At 40.4% G+C, this 27113-nt stretch overlaps 2 protein-coding genes across 2 annotated transcripts in view; one reads left to right on the top strand and one right to left on the bottom strand.

Moving 5' to 3' along the window:
• Positions 1–71: 71 nt before the first annotated feature.
• csrp1a (cysteine and glycine-rich protein 1a) lies at positions 72–8770 on the bottom strand. The gene is made up of 7 exons (XM_049582426.1): positions 8587–8770; positions 8422–8497; positions 5307–5416; positions 3955–4123; positions 3740–3869; positions 3555–3651; positions 72–527 (listed from the first exon to the last, which is right to left on the bottom strand). The coding sequence occupies exons 3-7, from the start codon at positions 5413–5415 to the stop codon at positions 451–453; spliced, it is 582 nt and encodes a 193-aa protein (XP_049438383.1). The 5' UTR covers position 5416; positions 8422–8497; positions 8587–8770; the 3' UTR covers positions 72–450.
• Positions 537–27113, top strand: part of LOC125892374 (neuron navigator 1-like) — a 148603-nt gene continuing 122026 nt past the window's right edge. Inside the window, exons 1-2 of the mRNA XM_049582353.1 lie at positions 537–2854; positions 7501–7604. Of these exons, the coding sequence (XP_049438310.1) occupies positions 2785–2854; positions 7501–7604 (174 nt within the window). The 5' untranslated portion in view covers positions 537–2784. The remainder of the gene's footprint in view (positions 2855–7500; positions 7605–27113) is intronic.

The raw sequence follows: 27113 nt of genomic DNA, 5'->3' as shown, positions 1-27113 counted from the left end.
CTATTCCTTAAACACGGACAGACACAGTTTCACTCACATGTTCTTATGTAATCTTTGCACCAATTAAGAAAGGCAGTAAAATGTTTTCACTTTATTTATTATCATGCTGAATGAAAGGCAGAACATACAGCATTTACTCCATTACATTATTGTTAAATAGAGAAACAGAGCAGATAGTGCAAATCATCAAAGCAGCGTTAAACAATAAGTAATGTTTCAGTACTAAGTGTAGGTTATGTGTCAAGATTTACTGTAACAGCACTAATGATCATTTAGAGCCTTTATGAGGCAGAGATGATGTCATCGTTTCCACTGTACAATCCTTTAATGCAGCTTTTTAATCTAAGCATGTGTATATGTGTCTGCCAGGTGCAGCAGTCTGCCCCCTGCAGGAGAAAAACAGGAGTGCAGCTTTGTGGGCACAGGTCACCGTTGATCCCAGTGAGGTCTCTACTGAGTGTGCGACAGCGCCCCAGCTCCCATTCCGTACCCAAATCCCTTGGGACCAAAGTGTTTGCCATAACAAGCTGTTGGAAAGAAAGGTAATGTCAGAAACACTCCACTTTAGGGTATCAACGTCATATCCTTCATTAACCACAGTTGGTGTACGGCTCAAGTTAAAGCTAGCTAGCTAAAGCTTTAGCCCCATTTTGGACCTCAGCAGGGGGTGGGGGGAATATTTTATTTTTATCCGTAAATGTATCTTGCAACAGGTTACGTTTTTAGAAGCATTTCATGAACTTAAGGGTGTCTACTTGCTGTCTAGAATGGTAAATATTCGCCTGGGCAAAATAAATGTTGAAATAGGCTACGTTATTTTCGTGTAGCTCCGCTCTCTGTACGCTGGAACGTAACCAACATGCACGTGCCGCTACATGCCTTGGTGGAATGAACTAAACTTAACTAAACTAAAATAATAATTATTTTTATTTTATTGTATTTATTTTTTACTTTTATTTAGTTTTTACCTATTTAAAATGTAATGAAACTAAAGTAAAATAAAATAATATTTATAATGTAAACTAAAAAATAAAAACAATAATAATAGTTTATGTAATTCATTCCTTTAATTTATTTTTTGTATATTAATAATATAAAACGAAATAAAAATGATTATTATTTTATTTTTGTATCCATGGTCTATTCAGAGTATCAATATTTATTGTCAAGATATGCTTGAGTTAAGAATGTTCGTTGGGTAAAATAAAAAATACAAGCATAAAAATAAAAGGATCTTGTCTTTGAAGTGGTGGCTTCAACACTATGTTACTCTCTTCCTACAGGTATCATCTAGACCTGCAACTTACTATTAGCCTGTTTTTATTATTGCTTCACTAGTCGTATCATTTTCTAGATTAATTGTTTTGTCTGTCCTGTGTAATTTCTCAGAGCCCAAGTCACATAGCCTATATTTTATCGACCCAAAAGTCCAAAAAACTAAAGCTATTCAACTTATTATATGGACCAAGTCTTCTGACCACTCAAAGTGCTTTTTACTCTATGAATCACATCCACCCAGTTACACACTGGTGGCCAAGGCTACTATTGAAGGTGCCACCTGCTACTTAGATGTGCGGACTGGAGGAGCCGGGGATCAAACCACTGATCTTGCGATAAGTGGACAATCTGCTCTACCTTCCGAGCCACAGTCACTGTTATTATTATTATGTATAACGAAGAAAAGCCTGAAATTCTTAAATTTGAGAAGCATGACACTAGCAAATATTTGGCTTTTCACCTAAAAAATGAATGAAATGATTTTTCAATGATCAAAATAGTTGACAGTTTTCTGTCGATCGACTAACTGATAAATCGACTATTCTTTGCAGCTGTGCTCTCAAGTGAGCCAGAATCTACAGTTCCAAATCCTTGAACTAGCTCAGTTAAGTGGAGCACAGCCATCATTAATGTTGTCAGTTGCAGCTGTGCTTCTCCTGCTTCCTCCTCTTGTATTGTTCTTTTGCCTAAGACTTTTAACTTTGGGAGTGCTGTACCGAATCACAGAGAAATGTACAACTCCAGTTCCGTGGTCACAAATTCAGTGGATATGGAGGAGCTGTCTCATAGAAGACTTTGAATTGTCAAAGCAGTAAAGCAAATGTGTAAAGATAGCTCCATGAAGCCATATCAGGGAGTGAGTGTGCATAATATCAGAGCCCTGAAACTAGCTCCCCTAAACGGAATGCAGCCATCATTAATGTTTTCCTGCTAAGTCAAAATGTCTGCCATGAAATGGCTTTATTGACCACTCAGCGAGGTGTGATAAACATGCATGTGTATATTTGTCTTTTGAGATATCATAACAGCCCAATTTTGGGACTTTTTAACTTTTATGTGTACATGAACCAGGTTAGTTTGCAAAAGAGAGTCACAAAGCTTGGACAGAAGCTATGTGTTGCGGTGTTTGCTTTTTTCCTTTGATGTAAAATTAGATGTAGAAGTAGCATATGAAAAAACAGAACTTGAAATGAATAAACACCCTGCACAAATGCTAAACAAAATATTAGTTTGTGTAGGGCTGAGCTAGTTTTCTCAATTCAATATATCCAGAATCATTAATGGAAAAGTTTTTAATCTAAACAAGCTTTGAGCGATTTTTTTTTCCTGACTGTATTATCCTTGTGCGCTTGAGTATATCTTTATGTATTAGGGAGCCCTCTGCTGTATGCTTGTGTTCATTACAACTTAGTCACCCACTCAGACCACTGGTTCAGGAAGAGCAGTCTTGTTCTCAGTCACGTGAGCAGTGTATGATGCATCATATAACACATCTCTTTCAGACAAATGCAGCCTGAATGGATCAACATGGGTCATCCTGCCTGTCTTCACCACTGTGGACCAGCATTGAAAACAGGTCTGGTGTATAACATTACTCAATTACCATACAGTAAAACACTATATGTACCTATAATAGATATGTTATTGACCACAACTTGTAGGCCTCTTATAAAATCTCAGAGTGAAATTAAACACAGATGTAAGTGTATATTATTAAGTTTCCATTAAGAGACCAAAGTAATAAAATAAACCCTATAAAACTGCAAAAACTACTTGTATTAGGTCAGGTATATTTGTGTGGTTTAGCAGATGCTGTGCTGCGCTAGGGCTCTGACACACCAAGCTGATGGTTTGGTTGGATGCTGGTCATTGTTGGGCTGTCTGCAAGCGTCTGTTCACCTAATTTTTGCGGACTGTGTCCAACACTATTGGTACAAGTCAGCTCTTGTTAATTTTTTCTAACCCATTCAGCATGTTGAAGTGGCATTGGACCAGGGCTGAAAGAAATCACTCCGATTGGCGGTTCAGGTCAGTGCACGCGAAGACAGATGGAAGTGAGGAAAGCAAAAAAAACTATGGTCAAATGGGCGTGAAATCAAAACAAACTTGATGTATTATTTAAGATTTTGTTTAGTCATCGAGCTCTTTAGCAGAAAGGGTTTTGTAATTGTTAATGTTCGCTAGCACACTAGTGTTCGCTACGAGCTAGTTAACCGTTAGCGGTAGTTTAGGTGCAGGTTTTTTAACTGATTCCTGTAAAGGAAGGGAAGTTGTACCTTTGCAATAGATTTCTCCGTCCTTATCAGATAGTGTCGTTGACTCAAGGCTCTTCTTACATGTGGCACAGGTGAAACATCCCTGCTTGTGCCACGCCTGTAATTAAACAGAATATCCATTATAAAAAGGGTGGGGTTTTTTCGCGAGCTTGCACATGTGTGAGCATGTGTGTGTTTTCCCTTACACTCCCAGCTCCGATCACTTTCTCTGCAGCGTAGACAGCCTTGCCACAGCGAGGGCACTTGTCTGACCCGCCAAACTTCTGAGCCAGCTTGGATGGGTTTGGGTTGGTGGTGGGACGATGAGGAGCCGGTCTGATGGAGAAAGAAAGGAACCGTGCATTAAAGGCTTTTAAAGGTTAGAGGTTGAGGAATGTATGTCTGTCTGTGTTTAACTCACTCTTCAGGTGTAATGCCCAGAGACTCTCCCTTGTCCATGCACAGTGTCCCTGCTCCCTGGCCATAGCCGTAGCCTTTTGGCCCGTATTTCTTGGAGTAGCACGCCTTGCAGTAAACTTCATCCTTATGAACAGTTACAGTCGTGCTGTCCAAACTCTTCCGACACACCACTGCAAAACACATTCACACACACACACACACACACACACACACACACACACACACACACACACGTACATGTATATTATTGTTTTGCATATTTGCGCTCATGTTTTCGAGCACATTTGTATCTTTAGATAGGCTCCTAACTGTTTCCATATATGGAACAGTGCTATCAAAGAAGCATGTTCTCATCAAAATTCCATCATAGGAATGTGCGATTACAACGCAGGAACACAAATATTTTCACTCAACTCCATGACCCCACATATTTTTCCCGCTGAGGCAGAGAAACACTCAATACATTTATTTAAATTATATTAATTTTTTACACTTCATATGCATGTTTATGATTTTAAGATAAAAATAAAAACAAAAATATACCCTTAACTGTTGAAAGTGTAGGCAGATGAGTTGGAGGTGCTTGCTAGAAACCTTTCTTACAAAAAAAAAAAAGTCTAACTTAGCAACAGTAAATGACAAGTTTCGACCTCTAATAATCAAAAAGTGACAGTCCCTTATAGATCTTATTTATCAACACCAATGTTAAAATATCATACAGGGGGATAGCTGCATTTTATTATACTATTCCACCTGTGCACATGCATTTTTGGATTTTGGAATTATTGCAGAAAATAAGCTCTGTGGCAAACACAAGTTTATGATACTTACAAGTTATGATAGGCAAAATAATCTTCACAAATTAACGGCACTGTTATGATTTTTGAAGCGTAAATGTAGTCGCCAAAAGTTAAAAGCTAATATTAGGCTATAAAGAAACTACACTACGGTCACAAGACTTAACGTCACCACCACAGCGAGGCTGTAAGGCGTGTTTTGCGTGAAGACATTCTGTAGTCCCATTAGCCACTTGTTAGCAACCACCTTTTCATAAGACACCTAAAAGCATGAACATTTAAGAGTGGGGGATTTGCTGACGTATTTCATGCAGTAGAAGGAAACCACAGACCTTATTTCAGGCACCTAACCAAAAACCCATTCAAAAGACCTACTGACTTTAAGACAAGGAGCCGGGAGTGCTACAATGCTGACTCATTTCTGGGTTTTAGGACTCATTCCTGCACCAATCTATCAGTTTAGTATTACGTGTGACTTTAATTACAAGTGACAAGTGTCCGCAGCTTGGCGGTTACCATGCTCACAATGACAGGAAGCAGCAAAGAGTTTACTCACTGCACAGGAAGCAGGACTTGTGGAAGCTCCCCCCATCACAGAGCACCTCCTCTGCGAAGTAAACTGTCTTCTTACAGCAGACACACTTGTTTCCTCCTCCCAGTGGCATCCTTAGCGTGAACACAGACACACACAGACACACTGTGATGACAGCTTTTTTGTTTTTCAGCTTATCCTAGTTGTCTAGAAGCTCTCTATAAAGACAGTGATTGTTGTTTCAGAGAGTAGGAGCTAACAGTGGAGTTGTCATGTGACTAGAATTTGGAATTTTGATGCAATACCTTAAAAATATCAGTATTTGATAATATCCTTGATACCACAGGGGGAAAAATGCATTGAGGGCATACAATTTAAAATGTTACTAGATGCCAGAGGAGTAAAAATCTGTGTCTGTGGCTAAAAGGATTTATAAGTGTGTTTTTCCAAGCTATACAATAAAAATGCTTCTTTCTTGACCTGGTTTAAAAGCCTGTAATTTACTGGTGGAACTAGGGCTTAAATAGAAAAACAAATGTATCAATGAACGAATAAAGTCCTTGACACAACCATCGAGCAAACACATTTACAAGAGTTTCTGCTCTAACAACCCCATTTAAGCATCCAGATTTGGTCGCCTGTAATTGTGGCCTTGTGAAGCCGGGTCCCAGAGACTGTAATTTCACTCCTGCCAGTTCTCTGTGGCTTCTGTAACCATCCAATAAGCCAGCAGGGAAGCAGAAAATGCAAGATTTTTTTTTGGTCATTTACTAGAGATGGTAGTTGTTGCTCTCTTGAAAAGTAGAGACAGCCAGCGTGGAAGTAACGTGAAAACGTGATTTTCCGAGGAGTCTTAAAGTTGGTGGAATGTGAGCGATCCTGGCATCCTGCCTGTTTCTACCCAGTGTTTCCCAGCACCACCCTCTGTCCAATCTCGTGTATCCGTATCCACATTCCTGACTGGTAAACCCTCCCACCTCTCTCTCACCATCTACTCCCTGCCTGTCTGTGTCATTCTGCATCATTTCAGCAGACTTCTTAATCCGAGCTGTAGGTTTGTTCTATTTGGCAGGAAATATGTCAGATGAAGAAACAGCTGCAGATCTACCTGGGTCAGCTCTTTCTTCTTTTGGTCAGAGGACGCAGCTGAGCTCTCAGAGCAGAGTACAGATATGTTAGGCCATTTCCTATCACCTTTTGACGCACTTCCTGTTTTTTAAACAAGTCAAAATACATAGTGTGTGATTCTGAGACTCACCTAGAGGAGCTTAGCCCACCAGGTTATCTCTCGCCAAAGTAAATACAACACCCCGAAATTAAACATAACCTCTTTGCCGCTGTCACCAGATTGGTAGTTAATGTGAATATGAGATCATTGCATGACATTAAATCATAGCTCGGAGTGAAGTAATGGGTGGAGCAGTTTTTCTGGCTGCTGCTGCACCGTGGCTTTCTGTCATTGTAAGCACAGACTGTTTCAGTCTGTTTCTGGGGGTTATTCAAAGGCCAGGCAGTGAAATCCTAAAAGAGATATGGGAATAATTGACTGGGAAGAAAAAGCTCTGCAGTTTTCTTGAGTGTAACTGGATTGGAGGGTGAATATCATCGCTGGGGAAGTACATTCATTAAACATGTATGTGTTACATATAAATACTTTACAGGATACAAAAAGGATCCTCACTTATTAAGTTTTTTTGCACACAGTCTGTCTCATATGTAAAAAGTTTTATTGCCCAGGCAAGCTAATTAATATAAAGCCAAAGTTGTTTGTGCTGGATCATTGAGTTTCTGGCTTTATCTGTTACTGCTCCAACAGTTGTCAACTTTCTGTCTGTGCTTTCAAAAATTAAAATTGAAACAACAAGTCACAAATTGAGGAGCACAACCGCACAAGTCCGAACCGAGGGTAAGATTCAGGGAAACAGTGGCGAAGCAGGAGAAATATAGGATGTGAAACACAGAGGAAAGTGAAAGGCCTCAACAGCCACACTGACATTTTGAGGATTACTTTATTCAAAGGCTTGCTGTTTATATGCGTATTCTACACTCCTGGAAACAAGACCAGAGTTTTCAGTGAAAGCGGAAATATCAGGGATGTTTTTGTACCGGCCATTGGTAGAAATATATACTTTTAGAGCTTTCCAGCTGCCCAGCTAGGAAAATAGGAGTCAAAGTGGTAAGTCCAATAACTCTCCAACTCTTTCATGTTGTTTTGCAGCAAATTTGGAGGCAAGACAATCAAAGAGGAGCAGAAAAAGATGTCGTGATGTGACGATGACTCCAACTCCCAGCTGCAGGATGCACAAAACAAGTAAAGAGAAGGTGAGGAAGGTGAGGAATATGATGAAAGAGCCTAGTTAGTTACGTCAATATTTATTTAGACTTGTGCAGGTACCGGCTGCTCTGACTTGTTATGACAAGGCATCTGACAGGATTGACAGACAGCGATGGGTGTGACAGGGTTAACAGGTGTCATTTTAAACCACAGGGTGGAACTTTTAGAGAGGTGAGACTTCTCACTTAACAGTTTTAATGGTTTTTGGGGCCATTTTTTTCTAGAAGCATGAGGTTTATGATTAATGTTAAGGCTTCTCTTAGACCAGTAACTTGTATTTTCACTACATGAATACTCAGCTATCATGTTAGCTCTGCAAGTTTGGACTTGTGGGGATGCAGATACTTGCACAGGAATGCTCAATTAAAATAGTGAATGTGAGGTAAGAAGTGGAAGCTTCGTGACAAATCAGGAAGTCCGCTCATGAAGCAAATGTGACTGCATGTGACATCTTTGTGATTTAGGCTGAGATAAACAACATAATAGGAGTTGCTTTTTGTTCTATATTAACGTTTACACCTTTGTCATTCTCACCAGTGAGCTTAACGATCTTAGCATACTGTATTTGGTTTTCTTACACACAGTGTTCCAAATTGTGTTAATGTTTAACTGCACACTTTAATTGTACACCTCTTGGCAAACTCTAATACATGATAGCTGTTCAAACAAATTCTGGCCTCACTTGCACTGAAAATGCTGTCACGTTGTGGCAGAGTGTTTCTCCCATCATGCATCGGCAGAAAGTAGGAAATTAGATAGAAGCAAGCAGAAAGCAGGAAGCTGTGATATATTAACATTTCTTACCTGCAGTTAGTAGGTGCTGTCAGTCAGTGGTGATGGACAGGTTACAGCTTGACTCCCTGGTCGGTGAAATGTAGCTCTGGGTGTGTTCAGGAAACCAGCAGTACAAAGTTAGGTGGAGGAGTTGCACTTTTACTCTGCAGGAGAAAAGTAACTTCTCTCACTAACCTGATTTTTGCGACTTTATCCCGGTGATACAAATGCTCTCAGACAGAGTTGTTGCTGGTATGTGTCCCCTCGCTTTTCCACTCTGTTCCAGATGTGCTGAAAGGAAGGAGCCTCTTTTGTTGCAGCTTCAGTCCGCAAACTTAATGCGTGTTGAGTAACAGGAGTGGAGTTTCTGACTGAGTGATTGGCTGAGTGTGAGACAGAGAGGGGGGGGTGAATGGGGAGGGGACTTGGACTGAAAAGCCGTGTATCCCCTGCACAGTGGAAATATTTTATGCCGACAAAGAATTAGAGCCACAAACACAGTGAGGAAGAAAGAGGAACTATATACAGAAAAAAATATAAAGTGCGCTGTTTGTAATGTTGCAAGAGGATTTATGTTTCTTCAGTTTCTCAAATTCCTACATTTTGAAATGCATTTTTTAATCTCCCTTTCCTTTTGTGTCACATTACTGCAGGCCGTTTTAGTAATTTCCTTTCTGGTGCAGTGACAGGATGCTAGGTTAATGTATGAAAATGTCTGTCATCTTTCATAAATTCCTTCCCCTTTCTATTTGAGCTGTTTGTTTTTGGTTGTGGGCTGTACTGTACATGAAATCATGAAAAAGGCCCACTCTGCAGACTTTGAAAGAGCTAAACTGGGTGAACTCTACTGTAAAAACAGTATGAAAATTTCATATCAAGATTTTAGTGAACAAAATTATCAGGGTTATCAGTATGATCAAGGTCTTGTTAAAATGTGCCTGAATGTCCCCAAAGCACTGACACACAGTTGAAACCATTTCAGCAAGTTTTATATTAAAAACCACCAATAAAATTAGCAGCATTTTGCACTTTTTGTTTGCATTAACATTAAAATAATGACAAAGCCAATATATATATATATATGTATAGAAATATATATAAACATGCTTATTTAAGCATATGAAGCCATTTCAAATGGATCAAATGATCTCGAGACGCAGCGGGGGGCAGGAACGGGGCAGGTTTGTGTGAAGCAGTCTGGATGAGAGTCAGCACCAGAGTCTGAGGCCATGACTCACCTATGGTCATGAGCTCTGGGTAGGGACCGAAAGGATGAGATCGCGAATACAAGCTGCCGAAATGAGTTTCCTTCGTGGCGTGGCTGGGCTCAGCCTTAGAGATAGGGTAAGGAGCCCAGACATCCGGAGGGAGCTCGGAGTAGAGCCGCTGCTCCTTCACGTTGAAATGGGTCAGTTGAGGTGGTTCGGGTATCTGATCAGGATGCCTCCTGGGCGCCTCTCGCTGGAGGTGTTCCAGGCACGTCTCACTGGTAGGAGGCCCCTGGGCAGACCCAGAACACGCTGGAGAGATTACATATCTCATCTGGCCTGGGAATGCCCTGGAGTCCCCCAGGAGGAGCTGGAAAGTCTTGCTGGGAAGGGGGACGTCTGGGGTGCTGTACATGTTCGTTGTGTTGCCCATGTGCTTAACTTTCAGGAGACAATTCATGTATAATCGCATAGTCTTTATAGATTTTGTTTGTCTTATCTGTGCTGTAAAGCAAAGTGGGCCCAGACTTTCAACTTAAAAGATGATGGCACTGTCTGTCATTTTCCCCCATGTGAGTTTCTTTGTCACCGCAAGTTAGTTATCTTTGGTTCACTTTTACCTCTTTTCATTTGATAATCGCCACCACAAGGAGTCACGAAATAGTGACTCTGGTAGGTCAAAAGGCAGAGGGATCCATTTAGAGCTCCTGTATGTTTTAATAGAAATATCGATAATCGATGCCAGAGTATTGATAATGTATTTCAAGATGAGTAATACGATTTTTTACCGCATCAATTTCATGGCCCACCCCTGATCAAATGTGCAATAACATTAAAGATAGCCTGTCTTTGAAATGCTTCCTTGTCACTGTAGATGAGTGTCAGTAGCATCACTGGGTTTGCCTGCAACACACCCACTCTGTACACAAGAGAACAGCAAAACAAACCCATGTTGTGTGCTGCGCCTGCGTCTGGAAGATTGTTGCTATGTTTTGTTTGATACTGGTTAGTATTTACCGTGAGATTTTCAAAACTTGGTAATCAAACACGTTGTTGAAGCTGTTATGCTGTTTAAGTTTTCTGTCTTTGTCTTAAAGCATCGTCGCCAGTCCTGAAATTGCACTGACATACTTAAACCTGAGAATAAGATTGTTGACAGGAATATAAGGAGGATATGTCCTTGGTGGATTGCAAAGGCTTAACCCTGGGTGGGAGAGAGTGAGTGTTTACACTACACTAACCTCCCAGCTGACTGTGTCAAGAATTATCTTAAATGACTCATGTTCCCTTTTGATGTTTTGACTGAAGGTATTTTTTCCCCTCTGTTCTGTGTTTTATCTCATGATGCAGTAAATTTGTCACACTATCTTTTTATCTGTCTCGAGGTTAACCTTTAACTGATAATCAATTTGAGGAGTCCAGTGGTAAGTCGTCTGTTTTCTCTCATACACAGTAAATACGACGCAGTCTCAAAGTAATTCCAGCCTTTGTATTTTATCACCACAGTCTTAAGTGACCTTTAGGGACGAGCTGGTAAAGGTCACTCTGAAATGCTTAATGGATGAGAAAGCATTAAATTGACTGAGGAGCTGCTTGCTAAAGCAGAGAGGATGATGAGGATTCAGCTCTTCAGTGATTGACCTCTGCTACCATCATGTGGTCACTGTGGGTACTGCACACCAGGGCTGAAGTTTAAGAAACTTAATACAGTGACTCTTTATGCTGACTTGTATGTGCATTATCATTATGAACACATCAGTTACCGTTTGTTTAAATGCAGGGCTGCAATGGCTGTTTTAAGTATTGATAAATGTTCAAATTGAGTTTTTCATGATCATTCAGATTGTTCCTGTTTTTTAGAAAATAGGAAAGAGGGAAAGTCACAATTTTACACAGTCCAAAGTGACATTTCCAAAAGTTAAATGTGTTTTCTGACAAACATTCTGAGTCAGTGTATTTTGTCCTCTATCATAGAGGACTGAGATAGTGAGATAGAAACTCAGCAAATATTTCCCAGCAAATATTTGAGAGGCTGGAGCTTTAGATTATTTCAGCATTTTTGTAAAAAAAAAAAAAAAAAAAAGACTTTAAGGTGAACTCCACAGTTCACAGGTCTTAGGTAGTACTACTGTCTATGTAAAAAAAAAAAAAAAGTTGTATGAAGCCTTTTGTTGCTCCAGAGAGAGCTGCGCAAAATCTAATACACTGCTGAAGGTGATGTCACCTGAGGCTGAAGACCAAATGTTTGAAAATGAAAAAAATCTGGGTGTGTGGACTTAAAAAGAAGCGATGTCACCAGTTGTCTACAGCTCGCTCCTCATTTCTGCTGGAGGCTAGCGCCTTGAGGCTACATCAGCTGCCGCTAGCAAAACACACCTAAATCTTTAACTGAACTATGAGCAGTAAAGTTGCATTGTGGGTAATGTAGGGGGCAGATTTCAAACAGAAAGAAGAATGTACAGAATAAAAAAGACAATGTCTCTGGTTTGATTTCTTCAGCTCTGGTTGGTGATGTATGTCCCAGCGTGACTGGTGGAGGCTGCACAGCGATCGGCCATTATTCAAGGCAAGTCTGTCGATAACAATAGTTTAAAACCAAGAGTAATCAAAGGTACAAGAGTGAAGAAGGCGTTGACACACTGGGGGACATGATGAATAAAAGACAGGAACATGCAAATATTTTGTGTTAAAACTATTCATACTGGAAGCAATTTGCGACAGTTGCAACGCTAAATAGAATATCTGAATAGATTCGCACCAGCTCTTTCTTCAGAAAAAATTATGGATTCAGCATCTTCCAGAGATGATAACATTGTCCTCCTCCTCCTCCTCCTCACTCGAAAAAGAAGAGGAGATTTTGGGTACATCATGTTTTACAAAGAGAAGGAGTGTTTCACTGCCTCATACAGTTTTCTTCTTATGTATGATGCTTAAGGCTTAATCTGCACAGAATCTCTTAGAGGGTTTCCTTAGTTACGGTAAAACATGAACTCATTTACTGCGTTAAAAGAGATTTTGCAGCAGATAAAGTTTCCATGGAGATTGTTTGTTTGCTTGGACTTTATCGTCTCACAATGTTGGCTTATAGTTAGATAGTGAAAAAGGGCAGATGAAATGAAGACAAGAAAACCATATTGGTCAGTGGAGGAAAATATTATACCTCTGGAGGAATACAATCATAGAAAGCTCATACTGCAAAGTAAATTTGATGCCCAAATACCTGAAAACAAAAAAAACAATTGTAGAAAGAAATTGTAACAAAAATGAATTCAGTCAAATCTTAAGTGTAAAATCCGAGGTGTATCCATTGTAGAGTCAGAGGTATCTCAAGTTTGTTTGTTTGTTTGTTTGTTTTGCGTTGGTTGCTAAGGTCATTTGTGCAACAGTCTAGGGCGGGGGGGTCATTTTAGTTCAGGGGCCACATACAGCCCAGTTTGATCCCAAGTAGGCTGGACCACTGAAACCACTGCATAATAACCTATTAATATTAACCCCTTCAAATTTTTCTTTCATTCCGAAAACATTCATCCATTTACCAAACAAAGTAGAAAGAAAAATCATGTGCAAATTCAACAGTATGTCTCAGTTTTTCCATTTTCAGTCAGTCTAATACGCACTTTCATTACATGGGAGTTTTGTCAGTGCCTCAGTAGCAGGGTTCCACTAATATTTGAAGACAGAACTCTGATACAGATTCTTTTGTACTGAAGCTGCTGGTTGATAGTTTGCACAATGTTCAATAACTTTAAGTATGACCACAGAAAGTACATATTGTTATTTCAGAGAGCTGTATTCAGCCTCTAAGGCAGTATTTGGCCGGCCGGTTCTGGTCCCCAGGCCGTATGTTTGACACTGCTGGTCTAAGGAATTCCTTAAGTATAACACCAAGAAAAGGAGAAAAACATAAATACCTAAGTAAGCATTTTAAGGAACCTTAAGGAGAAGGCTTATTTTGAGGAAACCTTAACTAGGACTTTAAGGAGAATCTAATGTTAAGGTGTTTGTGCAACCGCCCCCTAGTGACCACACAGGACACCCACAGGAGAGCCGTGGTAAATTCAGCCATGAGAAGTGAAAATCAAGAGTTGCAGTAGGAAATGTAAAACATGTTATAGAGGCAAAAATATTCAGGGAAACAACAGTAATCAAAGATAGGTTTATTATACACGGTGCAACACACACCTTGGCAAGTTCCACACACTCAATCCACACACATTTAAAGTGAGCATTATCCCACTTTAGGCACAACCAAAACCACTGTAACTGGTTGATATGCACGCACACAAATCCTGACGAAATGCTTTGTACGCCGTGTAATGCCTCGGCAGTCTCAGCTTCTCAAAACATGTTGAAGCTGTCGGAAGTTTGGCCTCAACTATTTCCACCTTCATCTCTGTGGCCGGCACCTCCCATCCTATCCAGAACTTTATGAGGCTCTTTAGCTCAGCTGGAGACGCTGTGTTAAAAATGCAGCTGATTAGTCGACACAGAATCCACTGAAAAGGTTTCATGCTGCAGCAGCTCGAAAGATGTCACAGTAACAGTAGTTTTATTGCACATACCGTTTTCGATAAATGTTTTCAAGTAGCCAGATACTCGACATACATCCATGTCATTGGACTCGCCATCGTCTTCAACTTTGTTGCTCTCGAAGAAGACAGTTATAGACGTTGGCCATGTGATGCAATCCAAGACCATCTGAAATCACATGTAACTCCATCTGTATTCAAAACAATCTACTATTGTTGTTTATTAAATAGCGATGATGTGAAGGTGATGAAGGAGACTCCGCTGACACCGTCTTGCTTGTATATAGGAAAGGTTTATTACAAGAAGTACAGCATCAAATCAAGTGCCTAGGATGCCTGAGAGAGGGTTCGAAGCCAATATGAACTGCTCTGAATATCAGCTCCAAATACTCTGCCTATATAGGGCGGTTGTTTTTGTGAACTTTGAGACAAAATGTGACAGGTGACAGAGAGACAATCTAGATGGAATCCAACCTTACAACCTAGCTTATCAATCCTTGACCTAGGCCATAATAAAGTCTTGACCTGGGCCCCTAACTGACCATAAAAGACCCTGTCATCACATAACATGGCACGTCAGATACTACATTATCTCAGTAGTTTTTGGCATTGGTGCAACAGTCTCAAATAAGTGAATTGAGTGTTTATGAAGCAAAAGTAAATGGCACCAACAACAATCATAGGTCCAAGAAACCTTGTCTGAATAAGGACCAGTTGTTTGCAGTATTAGCTTACTGATATATGTGCTTTTGCTGCTGTACCTGAGGTGTCACTTGTGCTTCTGATTCCCTGGGAAACAGGATTGGGATTACGTCTCTTCTGTGAACGAGAAGCGGCCACAGTCCTGTCTCTTTTAAGCCTTTTCGGAACTGATTGATTTGACGCCTTGTTTGCTCGATAACCTGCAATACAGGAGACACGGCATGTTGTACACAAAATTATTCATCAGTTATCATCTCTCTTATCCCTGTTCCACCAAATTACCTCTTGAACTGATTCTGTTCAGGGTTCTTGGAACCATGGTCCTACAGTATCTAGTGAATGTGCATGTGTTTTCACCAGTCTTCACTTAACATGTTTATGCAGGTGGCCCCAGGTGCTCAAACTGTAATGGAACCCTTTCCATGTTGGTGTTAGCCTGGTTCCAGACCATAGACCCCACCCATTCAACTGAGTAGGCTTGCGTCTCTGGTCTGGCATACTGCAATGAATTTGCGATTTATCTCGTCCAAACGATGGAAGGACCAATGAACTCCAGGGGTGGGGGTGGCTCTAGCGATTAGCCAATCAGCGCCACGCTAATGGCGACCGCTACAGATCCTACAGACCACATTAACGATGCAATCGAGGTATTTCGCCACTACTCGCGTTAATGGATGACCAAATTAAGGAAGCTGCTAAACTGGATTTAACGGCAATGCAGCTGGGCATGCACGACGTTGGAGACATTTTAAACGGGCAATGCTCGCTTGTTTTCAGCACCCCCGAGGCATGGATACTAATGACATCAGATTCTGGGTGAGTCGTTGATCTCTACTGATTGGTTAGGGAAAAATCAAATTCCCTCCCCCTTGTAAATCGCCTTCAATGGAGGCAATGTCAGACTGAAGGTTCTGGGAGCTTCAGTCTGACACTCAGGCTATGTTGGTGTATAAGGGGCATCAGAGGCTTTAAAGTGGGAGGTGATGAAGTGAAAGTTAATTAACATGGCCAAATGTTTTAAGTGTTTTCTGACCTAACCACAACTGAATATCTTCATAGGCACCTATTAAATGTCCTCATGTGTGCCTTATTTTACAATGCCAAAATTAACTTTTAAAACTCAGAGACATGACCAAGTTATGACGTTTGGATAGTTTACATGCAAAAAGCCAAACAAAAGGCCTCTGGCTTCAGATAATTGGAAACCAAGCAATAATATTTATTGTTGGTGTCTGGATGCAGAAGGACTTGTGATGGTTGTGACGATAGAGGGTTAAAATTGTCTTGAAAGATAAACTGGAAAACAGCCAATGCCGGTCTTGTTGTGGCTGTTCTGCTTATTGATCAGACTTCTCTCAGATTTTGCTTTAGTTGACAAGTAAACAGATTAGATTTTGATGTCCCTCTTTTCTTGCTGACAAGATTCAGCTCTGTATCTGGGTGACAACACGCCATTTGCAATAAATTGCTGAAATGGCAGGCAGCAAAGAACGTATTTTTTCTGAACCATCATCAAGTTTGTAAAAAAAAAAAAAGCATATGTCTCTGTTATTAAAAATATAACAAGATAAGTATGGGAGCCCATAGGGGACTTTAATAAAATGGTAATGTAAACTTAAATAAAAAATGTACATCTACAATCACGTTATAATTTTCCACATTTGTATGTGATAGTAAAAGTTCAAAAATGCAATAATCCAATTTTCAGTTTCAAACAAGTCTCTGAAAATAGAATGTTAAATGTTTTCATTTTCATTTTCAAATGGTTTGAAATATTACCCTTAATTGTGTCTTAAAATGCAAATGTAAAAGTAGGCTACATTATTTATATTGCATTTTAATTTTCAATTTTGATTTAATATTTAAATATGATCAACAATACAGCAGGTTAAGTCTTTGAAGATAAAATGTCAAATGCCATTTTCTTTTTCAAATTGTTAGAAAATGGCATTTTAATTGTGCTTTAAAAATGTTTGCACAGATGGAAAATCAGGTTACACTTTTTATATTGCATTTTAATTTTCAAATTTTAATACAAATTTAATAATAATAATTATAATTAATAATAATAATAATTAATAATATTGCCCTCTGTAAAGTGAGGTACATTTTTTTTTAATTAAATGTCAAACAGCTTTTCTATTTAAATTTAACAATGTAATAGAGTGCCCATGCGAGTATGTAAAAATTAAAATGGTAATTGGATTACTGCATTTTTATTGTAATTTTTACTCAAATAATGTAAAAATTATAATGCTAGTGTGAAATTACATTTTCATTTTCAACTTTACATTATCCTTTTTATAAAGTCTCTAATGGGCTTCCTTAAAATGAGGATGTAGGCAATGCCCTTTGGAATACTCTTTAAGGACATGGTGAAATGATGCTGTATGTTACAGTGACATTCAGTGTGTTTGGCACCAGTGTGGAGAAGTTAACATAAGTTAAGAAGCTAAAGTAGAATAAATAGAAACACTTTGACATTACAGCATGCAGGAGAAGCTTTTTAGACAGCCATTTCCTGTTGGTGGCATTTGGTGCTGGCAGGTCCCACGACAGGCAGAGCTGATGGATGGCGTCAAATTCGTTTAATTCGGCATCTCCATCAAGCTGGATAAAACATAATGGAAAAACATGTTTTATTCATGCAGCATACGCAGAATAAATTACATTGCAGTTTCATGATGCTGAGTTCACTGCATTAAGTGACATATAGAGAGCCTTTTAGGGGATCATATGTTTTCATGTTGTGTATTGATCATAGTTAAAGTCAGTGCTCACCATTTTCACAGCGTCTCGGACGTCGAGGTCAGGGCAGTCTCGTATTGTCACAGGAGTTGTTTCCAACGAACCGCCAAAGAGGATGTGAATTATGGCTGGGCTAAGTCCAGGGAAACTCGGGCCATGATGCAAGAAGGAATGGCCGATCATCCGGCCTGCGACTGCGAACATGTTATTGTCAAGGAGTGACTCTGAAACTGAGGGGACGAGATGATCAGGCTCACCTTCGAAGACTTTTGTGATGGCTGCATTTCCTGCAACAGAGTATTAAAAAAGATTCAGAACACAAGGTGATTGAAAGAAGGAAAGAAAACAAAGAAGGAAGAAAAATACATTTGAGCAGAGATAGTAAGTCAGTACTGACTTTGATATGAGATCTCTTATTTTTTGTGGTTGTTGTCATTTATGAATTGGATCCTTCACTCACATGATATCTGATAAAGTGTATTGTAATCGTACCATAATTATTCATAATAAATTTCACATAAATGGTCAGTAATTTCTTATGAATAACTTAACTTATTTAATAATTTTGGGGAATTTCATTAATATTTTTTTAGACATTTTCTTAATATTTTTATTAATATTAAATTAGTAGAATATCAGAAAAAATATTAATAAAATGTATGAAAAAAATCAATTAAATGCCCCACAAATATTTATGTAATGTCTCAAAATTTTTCATAAAATGTCAGAAAAAATATGACAAAACTGTCTGAAAAAATATTGATAAAATCTCTGAAAAATATTTATTAAATGTCCGAAATTAAAAAAAAAAAAAAAAAAGTTCATGAAATGTCCAGGGAAGAAAAATCAATAAAATGTGTGACAAATTGTTGTTTGCATAATCCTGTATAGATATTAATCTAACATAAAAACTGTAACAGCTATAACATTTATTCTTTGACAGCAGAAAGCTTCTGCCTTCTGTGACATCACATCGTATGATCGTGATGACGTCACTGCGCCACTCAAAGACTAAATAACATACTCAGTTCAATGCACTGATGGAGTGTTAGGAAATATTCAATTTATTTTTCTACATTTAAAATTTTTTTACATTTAAAATGTTTTGATTTAGATTTTGTTAAATCTGATTTTTGTTTCATTTTCAATGACATCAGTAATCTTTCAGCTGAGGTTGGACAGAGTTATTTCTCTTAAATTCTGAACTTGCAGTTTAACTGGTTGCAACAGTAGATAGCAGCAGAAGTTACCTCTCTGTAATGATGTAAACTTTTCCTTTTTTATTACTTATATTTAGTGATCTGCAGGCTTGTGACTTCTGTAGTCTGAATCAGCATTGTAGCTGTGTGTGTTTGTTTTGGTGTCTGACCTAGGTTTATATGAAATCCACTCATAAGCTTGAAAATCACTGTTGACATCATGTGACGGTCGACCCCACTTCCTGATGCAACATCACCTGTAAAGAAAGACATTTTTGTTATGTAAATCACTTTGCTGACCAATGGTATTTATTTTTATTTGTTAAAGGGATAGTTCAGATTTTTTCAAGTGGCGTTGTATGAGGAGCTTATCCATAGTCAGTATATTGCCTACAGTAGATGACAGTCAGCGCGCACCCAGTTTGGAGAAGCAGGCAGGAGTGCTGCCATGGAAGCTGAGCAATGTACTGCTGTGGACGGGGGCAGCTGCAAAAATGTATTCTTATCATCTAAAAAAAAATCAGTATCACTTCAAGTGTATGTCTTAAGAATATTTTCACAGCTTTGCCTTGTGGCCAGACAGCCCTTTCTGAAAGTGGCTTGAACTAAAATAGACTTACCTATGCTCTCATCAAAACCAGACTCCGTTGATAAAAACAGTAATTTTACCTTGCAGAGCGCAGGAGCTGCTGGTCTACTGCTGCCTTGATCTGTTAGTTTGTTTGTGTTATTGTGTGACTTTGGTGTTTGAAAGGGCTAGTTTGGATTCACAAAGTCACACAAAAACACAGACAATCTAACAAATCGAGGCAGCGGTAGACCAACAACTACTGTGTTCAGTGAGGTAAAATTACTGTTTCTGTCAATGCAGTCTGGTGGCCTTGAAGAGAGCATAGATAATTTTCAGGTTCCAGTCAGTTGCCCGTCGGAAAGGGCTCTCTGACGGCAACCTAAACCGAGATTTATTTTGTTGGTGGAACTTTTTTAGGTGGCTAGCGATATATTTCTTAGCTTCTGTGGTGGCAATCCTGTCTGCATCTCCAAACTGGGGGGCCGCTGACCATTATCTACTGCAATTAATACACTGACCATGGGTAAGTGCTTCATACAACCCCATGTAAAAAATATCTGAACTACCCCGTTAAAGCAGTACTATTTATTTGACCAGGGACTACCTAGAAGTTTGCATCGTAGTGGCGATGTCCACCGAACATTGTCTCTCTTGTAGAACTTGATTAAAGTTTGGTCTTGCTCCTCTTTGTCTTGTCTGATGTCCACGCTCAGAAATAGGTTGATTGAATTTCTGTTGCTGTGGAGAAGGTCTTGTGAAAATAGCCAACCAGCTTGTTTTGGATCGGACACTGCTCTCCATTCTGAGACAGCACCTAAAAGAGCAAAACAAGAAGATAAAATATGAATTATTTGAAATTAATGAGAAATGAAAGGACTCTATTGACTATATATTTTTTTAAGAATCAAAGAGACATGTACCGCATGTGGTACTCGTGGTAATGTCTTCTCTTTCCTCCATGTCTGTCGGTACAGATTAGATCATAATGGACCACTTAATCCAATCTGCAACACATGGATCAATGGTGAGGTGTAGGGTAAATTGCAAATGCTGGATGTAAATAACTGCCCCGTGTTTAAACAAGTCGTAACTAGAAACATGTCAAATTGCAGGGCTGCTATTAAAGAGGTATGCAGCTCGTCTTGAGAGCGACCCTCAGGCAGGAGGGAAAAGAGAGTCATGTTTGTGGCTCCTCAACATTTAACCTTTTTAGATCTGACCATGAGCTAGCAAAGTAGCTTTTCTATCTACTGTACAGTACGTTGCTTTTGACTTTATGAGTTTGGATAATGGATGACTTTGCTTCTGACTAAACTTTGGGTTGATGATATATCAAACTTACTGTTCCCCCTACAATTCTAAACATTTAGGAATTGTTTTTCTTTCTTTATGTAAAATTTTTCTGAGTATGATCTAGTGTTAAGTTATGTCATGTATTACATATTTCAATTGAGATTAAACTTTGACCGAGTATAATTTAAATTTTTAGCAGGGTTAACAGAAAAATAATGTCAAATAGTCACATAAAAAAATAACAATAATAAAAAAAAGAAAGAGTAAGTAATGGTTAGAGGGAGGTTGCAGCTGTGCTTACCTGTGAAGATCTGTGACAGTCTCCTCTCTGTTTCTTGTGTTTACTGTCAGTGCTGTCATTGGGTATGGGTGGGAATTTTAACTCCCAGTAGTCTGAGCTGGTTTAACTTGTCAGTACAGGTATTGTAAATGCAGAAAGAGTCTAGCTTAGCCTGAGGCAGCGACATTTTCTTTTGAAGGGCAACATTTTAAAGGTGATGGTCAACAGATTCTTTCATATTGCTAACAGGTCGCAACCAGGACTGGGTCAGATAGTTAAAATCAGTATTACAATATGAAATAAAATATAGCTTCAATAAGTCTTCTATTATTTAATCATAGCACAATTTATTGAAATAAATGACAATATTGTATCAGCCTCAGTAAACGTGCCACTTTGAGTGTATCACTGTAACTATTTTTTTTTCCTTCAAAGCACATATGAGACATGTTTTTATGATGTATCAAATAGAATTAGGATTGTTTTCTGTGGTCAAAATGTTCTCATTACCTCCAGAGTGTTGTGAAGTCCAAAAGTCAAATTTTATTAAAGAAAGATTGATGTAATAATTTCCAAACAAACATGTCAAGTTTGTCAAAAACATGCTTTATTTTTAAGTACAGTGACTCTACGGCACAGAGCTTTTATTTTGAAGTGCCATGTCCTCCTGTAGAGTGAGTAACTAACAGAAAGCTACTTGACAGAGACAACAAACTAGCTCGATGACATAGCTAAAAGCAAGTATGACCCTGAATGTATTTAACTGTGTGGACCTTGAACTAATGTCTAAGGAGAAATCTGGACTGTGTTGCTTGACCAGTTGGGAACCACTGTTCTAGACCAGAGGATCTTAAACTCAAGACCTTTTTAAATAGGAATTGTGCAAATTTGCAGGAAAGCTCAATCAGTCTTTTTTCAGCATTGGCAGTATAAAAACAAAATCGGGGAGTGCGGCAAAATGCTGCCTACCTACTTTTGTTTATACACAATGTGCCTTTTTCAGGGCAATGGGGGCCATGAGCAAGTAACAAAACGTGTAGCTCAGAGTGTGACGTAAACAGTGACGTGGGAGGGAAGCCACGGCTGGTCAGTCCTTCGGCGATTCTCTCGTAAGTCGGCCCGTTCTTCACTGTCCCCGTCATCTGATGGTTAATGGCCTCTTCGTTTGCGAGGACAAGGAGGGCGCACAATTCCTTGTCTCCCCAGTTGCTCATCTTTACAGTGTCTGTCAGGTTTGCGTTTCCCTCTTGCTACTAGCTGCTCACTAATTCCTGCTATCAGCTGTTTCCTGTTTATCCACTGCCAGTGGGTCGCACGTGCGGCGTCATCAACAGCTCCTCCCACAAGTCTTCAACAGCCCCTCCTGCTGCGGAAGGCCGCCTTTGTCTGTTTAAACTAAAGGGGTCCTGCCAATGTGACTACCCCACAAGGCTGAAAATCGGGCACCTCGCATCAACTCGCCAATCCGGCTCTGTGTGTCTAAACGCTTGCAGCTTGCCGGCAAAACGGCAACATCCTCCAAAAATCTGGCGGTGTAAAAGGGGCTTATGGAACATGTGCCCCTGGTGTAACACAAGCTCCCTCTAGTGGTACGTGGTGGCACTTCCGAAATTTTTTGAAATATTTATAGAAATGAAATCAAATGCATATAATGCTATCAAAATACTTAATATCGAATGAAATACTTAAACTATGAGATCCCTGAAATGTAAAATAAGTTTTCCTTTCCTGTAATATTTTTGTTTCATCAGCCTGCTACATCATCACGATCATGAACATAGAGCGCCTGTAGATACGTCGAGGTAAAATGAGTCGCAATTGTGGCTCCAAATGGAAACTATTACTAACAGAAGTGCAGGGAGAGTATCTCGAGCAGCCCTTTTGAAATTGAGGTGGATGATGAGCAACCTAGCGCAAGTCTCCACAGCATCTGGTGGAGGGCTGGCTTTGTGGTGTGAGAGTTATGTGGAGGAGTCTAAGTGCCAGTTGTAGTGCCTCCCCTTACAGCATGGCTGTGGCAGACAGCAATAAATAGTCTTGTGAGTAGAGATAAACCTGCCTTCTGTGCGGACTGTCCACAGCTGAGTAGGGGAGGCCTACACTACAGTATGTTAACACTGGTCATAGTTGTTGTACTTGGAGAGCACAGTATTTTCAGAGGTGGTATGTGTTGGGAAAGGGTTGAGAACAACTGTTCTAAACAACTTAAGAAGATTGGTTACTTATATGATGATGTAGACAAATGTAGAATGTAGATATATTGGTCAGCTCTGTCTGGTTCCTCTCAAAACCATTAAGACTCTTTCTGGCCTTGTGGTATGCAGTCTTCGTAATGTGAAATATGTTTAGTCTCACTTTTAAACCGGGACAGCGTGTTGTAAGATGAGGCACTCTGACGCCATCTAGTGTTAAATTTGCAGTCTCACAAGGCATATTTGTAAACAGACAAACCCCAGTTTGCTGGTGACCTTGGTGGATGGAGCAGTGTGGTAATGAGATACAAACATTCACAGGGAACTGGTAACTTCCTCCAGGCTACATTAACCTGCTGTGTTTTGTGTTTCAGTACTTCTGTATTTTGTGTGTGTGTGTGTGTGTGTGTGTGTGTGTGTGTGTGTGATTATTTTACCCATCTCATTTAAGCGACACATCTGAGGCCCCGTGTTCCAGACAGTCAACATGTTAGAGTAGACCCCCCCGCCCCCCCATCCCTCCAGATGTCCCTCCGGGTGATACTGACACAAGTGTCCCTTTGTCACAACAGCGTCTCTCAGGGGGGAGGACGTGCCTTGGGGGACATCAGTAGATTAGCTATGACATTAACCCCCTGGCCCATAACACACACACACACACACACACACACACACACACACACACACACACACACACATCACAGACGCTTGCACACTCCTACCCATAATCCCTCTGTTACAAGTCACTTCCCGTTTCATGAGCCACTGAGACAAAGCAACAGATCATGTGAGTGTGTTCTGTGCTGGGGGCTGACTTCAGGGTGACTCTCACACATTTGAATCCCCAGTTGGGAGCTGAAAACACACACAAGAGCGGCCCTGACGTTAATGTGAGTATTTGGAGGTGAGCAATTAAGTGACTGTGGTCTACAGCATGAAGGGCATACTGTACTGTGTGAGGGGGAGGAAGAGGAGGAGGGACGTGGGTGGGGGGGGGTCATGTGTACAGTGTGCATGTGTTCTGTATGTGTGGGGGAGGTGCTGTGCATGTTAGGCTGTGGGCTGTGTCCTAATAGCATTTATTAATTTATCATGGACGGTTGAGCAGTTGATGTGTGTATTAGCATACTGCAGTGAAGCAGCACATGTGTTTTATTATTTATATATCTTTTCAGTGCAGATAAGTCAAGTGTAAGCACAGCCAGTCAATGCCTGATCAATACGTGATCAGCCAGAGAGCTCTGACTCTGAGGACCCTCATGGACCGTTCAGACCACTGACTACTGAACACAACTTCTTACAGATAACGTATTGACAATCTGTGAAGCTGCAGAGGGGTCGCTGTAGAAAAAAAAAGAAGACACAATTACAGACCTATTTTATGAGTCGGATGCTGCTGTGTATCACAACCCTTATTAAATATTCAGCACAGTCCCTTATGTCAGTGTGTCAAACTGTAAGCCAGCACAGCAGAAATATGAGAGCAGAGAGAAGACAGAAATAGAGACAAAGAGTAAGAGACTGAGATGCAGAGAAAGACAGACAGTGCCTGGGGAGGGAGCAGGGATTGAAAAGCAAAAAAACACAAAGTAAGCAGGTTGTTGTTATTCGTGTGAGTACACACGAGAAAATCTGTTGCCCAGTAGACGAAATAGCAAATAAAAAAACATCTTTGGAGCTTTTCAGGTGGTTACTACAAGCGATGAAATCAGTTTCACACCTCCGTGTCTGCGAACAGCGAGGTCCCAGCTCTGTGTCTCACTGCTGTTACATTTGAACATTTCACTCTGTTTGTAAACTGGATCAGATGTTTCCATTGGACTGGCCGCACGTGATGAGATTCTTGCAGCATGTGTGGTGTGTGAGGATGGATAGACGTAGATGGGCCGAAGAAGTTCAAGGTCAGACCCGGGATGTGTTTCATTACTCTGAATTTGCCAGCTGGGAAAAAGACGCCAGGAGAGGTTGTTGATTTCTCCATCGCTCCCTCCTGCCCTCTCCTGCTTTGTATCTTTCTCATTCTGTCTCTGTCGTCTTTCATTAGAGGTGTGGGACAAATCAGAGGAGTGATGGATGGGCCGTTCCTCCTTCAGGATGCTTTCTCCTGCAGGCATGCGCACTGAGCATGCCAGCAGACACAGATTTAGACATCAGATGTACGCATGTGTCTCTGCGTGTTTGTGCACATTTTCATTTGTCATCAGAGGATCTATCATTTGCACACCCTGATTTTTTTCTGTCTTCTTTCATCCCGCTTTTTCCTGACCACCAATTAGACTTCGAAAGCCAGTTGATGGGTTTCAGCTCTTCACATGTGTGGCTACATCTGCTTAATTACAATGTATTACTGACACTATACAGACCATGTGTGTATACCCCTCTTACACACACACACACACACACACACACACACACACACACACACACACAAACCACACTCATCCAGCTAATGGACCGGCCTGTCTTTGCTTTTGCTGGGCTTATATTTCACCTCAGAAAGAGGGAGGGTGGGAGGGAGGGAGGGAGCGCAGCCAACAGGTCCATTACTGAGAGACAGAGATTGTGATGAGGGGAGGAAAAAACAGAAAGAGAGGGGCGGAGACACGGCTGCAGGCGTACTGCGGCAGCAGCAGAGCGGCATGACGTGATAGAGGGGTGGAAATGACAGACAAGAGAGACACACACAAATGCACATGCTCGCAGCTCGGAGGCCAGCCAGCCAAAAGTAGACAGAAGCAAAGGAAGGCAGGGAGCGAGCCTGACGCGCTCAGCAGCATACAGATCGGAGACAAACTCACTTGCTGCTTTCTGTCCTGATGCTTGCAGAGGGTGAGTGCAGCCTTGGTTCATATTTTAGGTTTATGTTTATGCATTTGTCATGTAACTGTTGTGTATCTGTGTTTTCTCATTTGTGTAAGTGTTAACTATGACTGCCAAATTGTGTGAACAGATAAACACTCACACTGTGTTTTAAGTGATAAACATGTTCACGCAGTCAGCAGCGCAACAGAGAGATGGCGTTAGAGTGGAAGAGAGAGGTTAACAGAGAGAAAGGCAGAGCTTAAGTGGGATGAAGAGAGGGGGAGAGGGGGTGATAGAGGAGGGGGTGTACCGTAACCAGGGGTGACGTGATGCGATCGGCCTGAGTCAGCGGTATAGGGGCTGTATGACTCAGTGCAGCATACTATAGTGTGTGTCTAAGATCAGTAGAGAGTGTTGGACGACATGAGGAGTTGTAGCAGTGAATCAGAATGGAGGGAAACTGTTGGTGCACACATGGAGATGTTTATGTGGTCAGCTGTCTCTCTCCTGTTTAGTTTGTGTGGGTGCTTGTGTTTGTCTGTCTTTGCTGCTATAATGAGCGCAGTGTAATGAGTGTGTGTGTGTGTGTGTGTGTGTGTGTGTGTGTGTGTGTGTGTGTGTGTGTGTGTGGTGTGTGTGTGTTAAACATGCATCATTTTTCCAGGTCGGGAGTGATTCACGCTCTTCACAGAAATCTTGTGAAACTCCCAATCTGATGACGTCTCCATGTGGTTGTACTAGGTTTCATTAAAAACCTCGTAACACCAGCTTTCACGTAACTTCAGTGGTCATCCTCAGTGAATGAGAGCATTGTATGACAAGGTCTAACACAGGAATTCAATGCCAGATTAGTCTATCTTTGAATAAGGTCTTGTAAGGTCTTTGTATTAAAATGTCTTTAATCACCCTTTGAAAAGTCTTAAAAATGCTAAGACATGGGAAGTAGGATTTTATGAATCATGGTTTTCTGACATTGTATTTTAAAGTTCTGAATTTTTGTAACATCTGTTTTTATTTTTAGATTATTCACCGAATGCCTCTTGCATAGCTGGACAATGTGGAGAAGTGCAAACTCAACAAAAACTTGGAAAATTGTGGTTAAATTACCAAGATTTTGCAGCATGGCTGAAACTGGTACAATGCAGTGCTCACGGCAGTTGGGGGAAATTTTCCTTGAGGGCTTTCTACCAGAGAGGGA

The sequence above is a fragment of the Epinephelus fuscoguttatus genome, linkage group LG7 (assembly GCF_011397635.1).
Source record: "Epinephelus fuscoguttatus linkage group LG7, E.fuscoguttatus.final_Chr_v1".
Taxonomy (NCBI): Eukaryota; Metazoa; Chordata; class Actinopteri; order Perciformes; family Serranidae; genus Epinephelus; species Epinephelus fuscoguttatus.
This window is presented reverse-complemented; position numbering and strand designations above follow the sequence as displayed.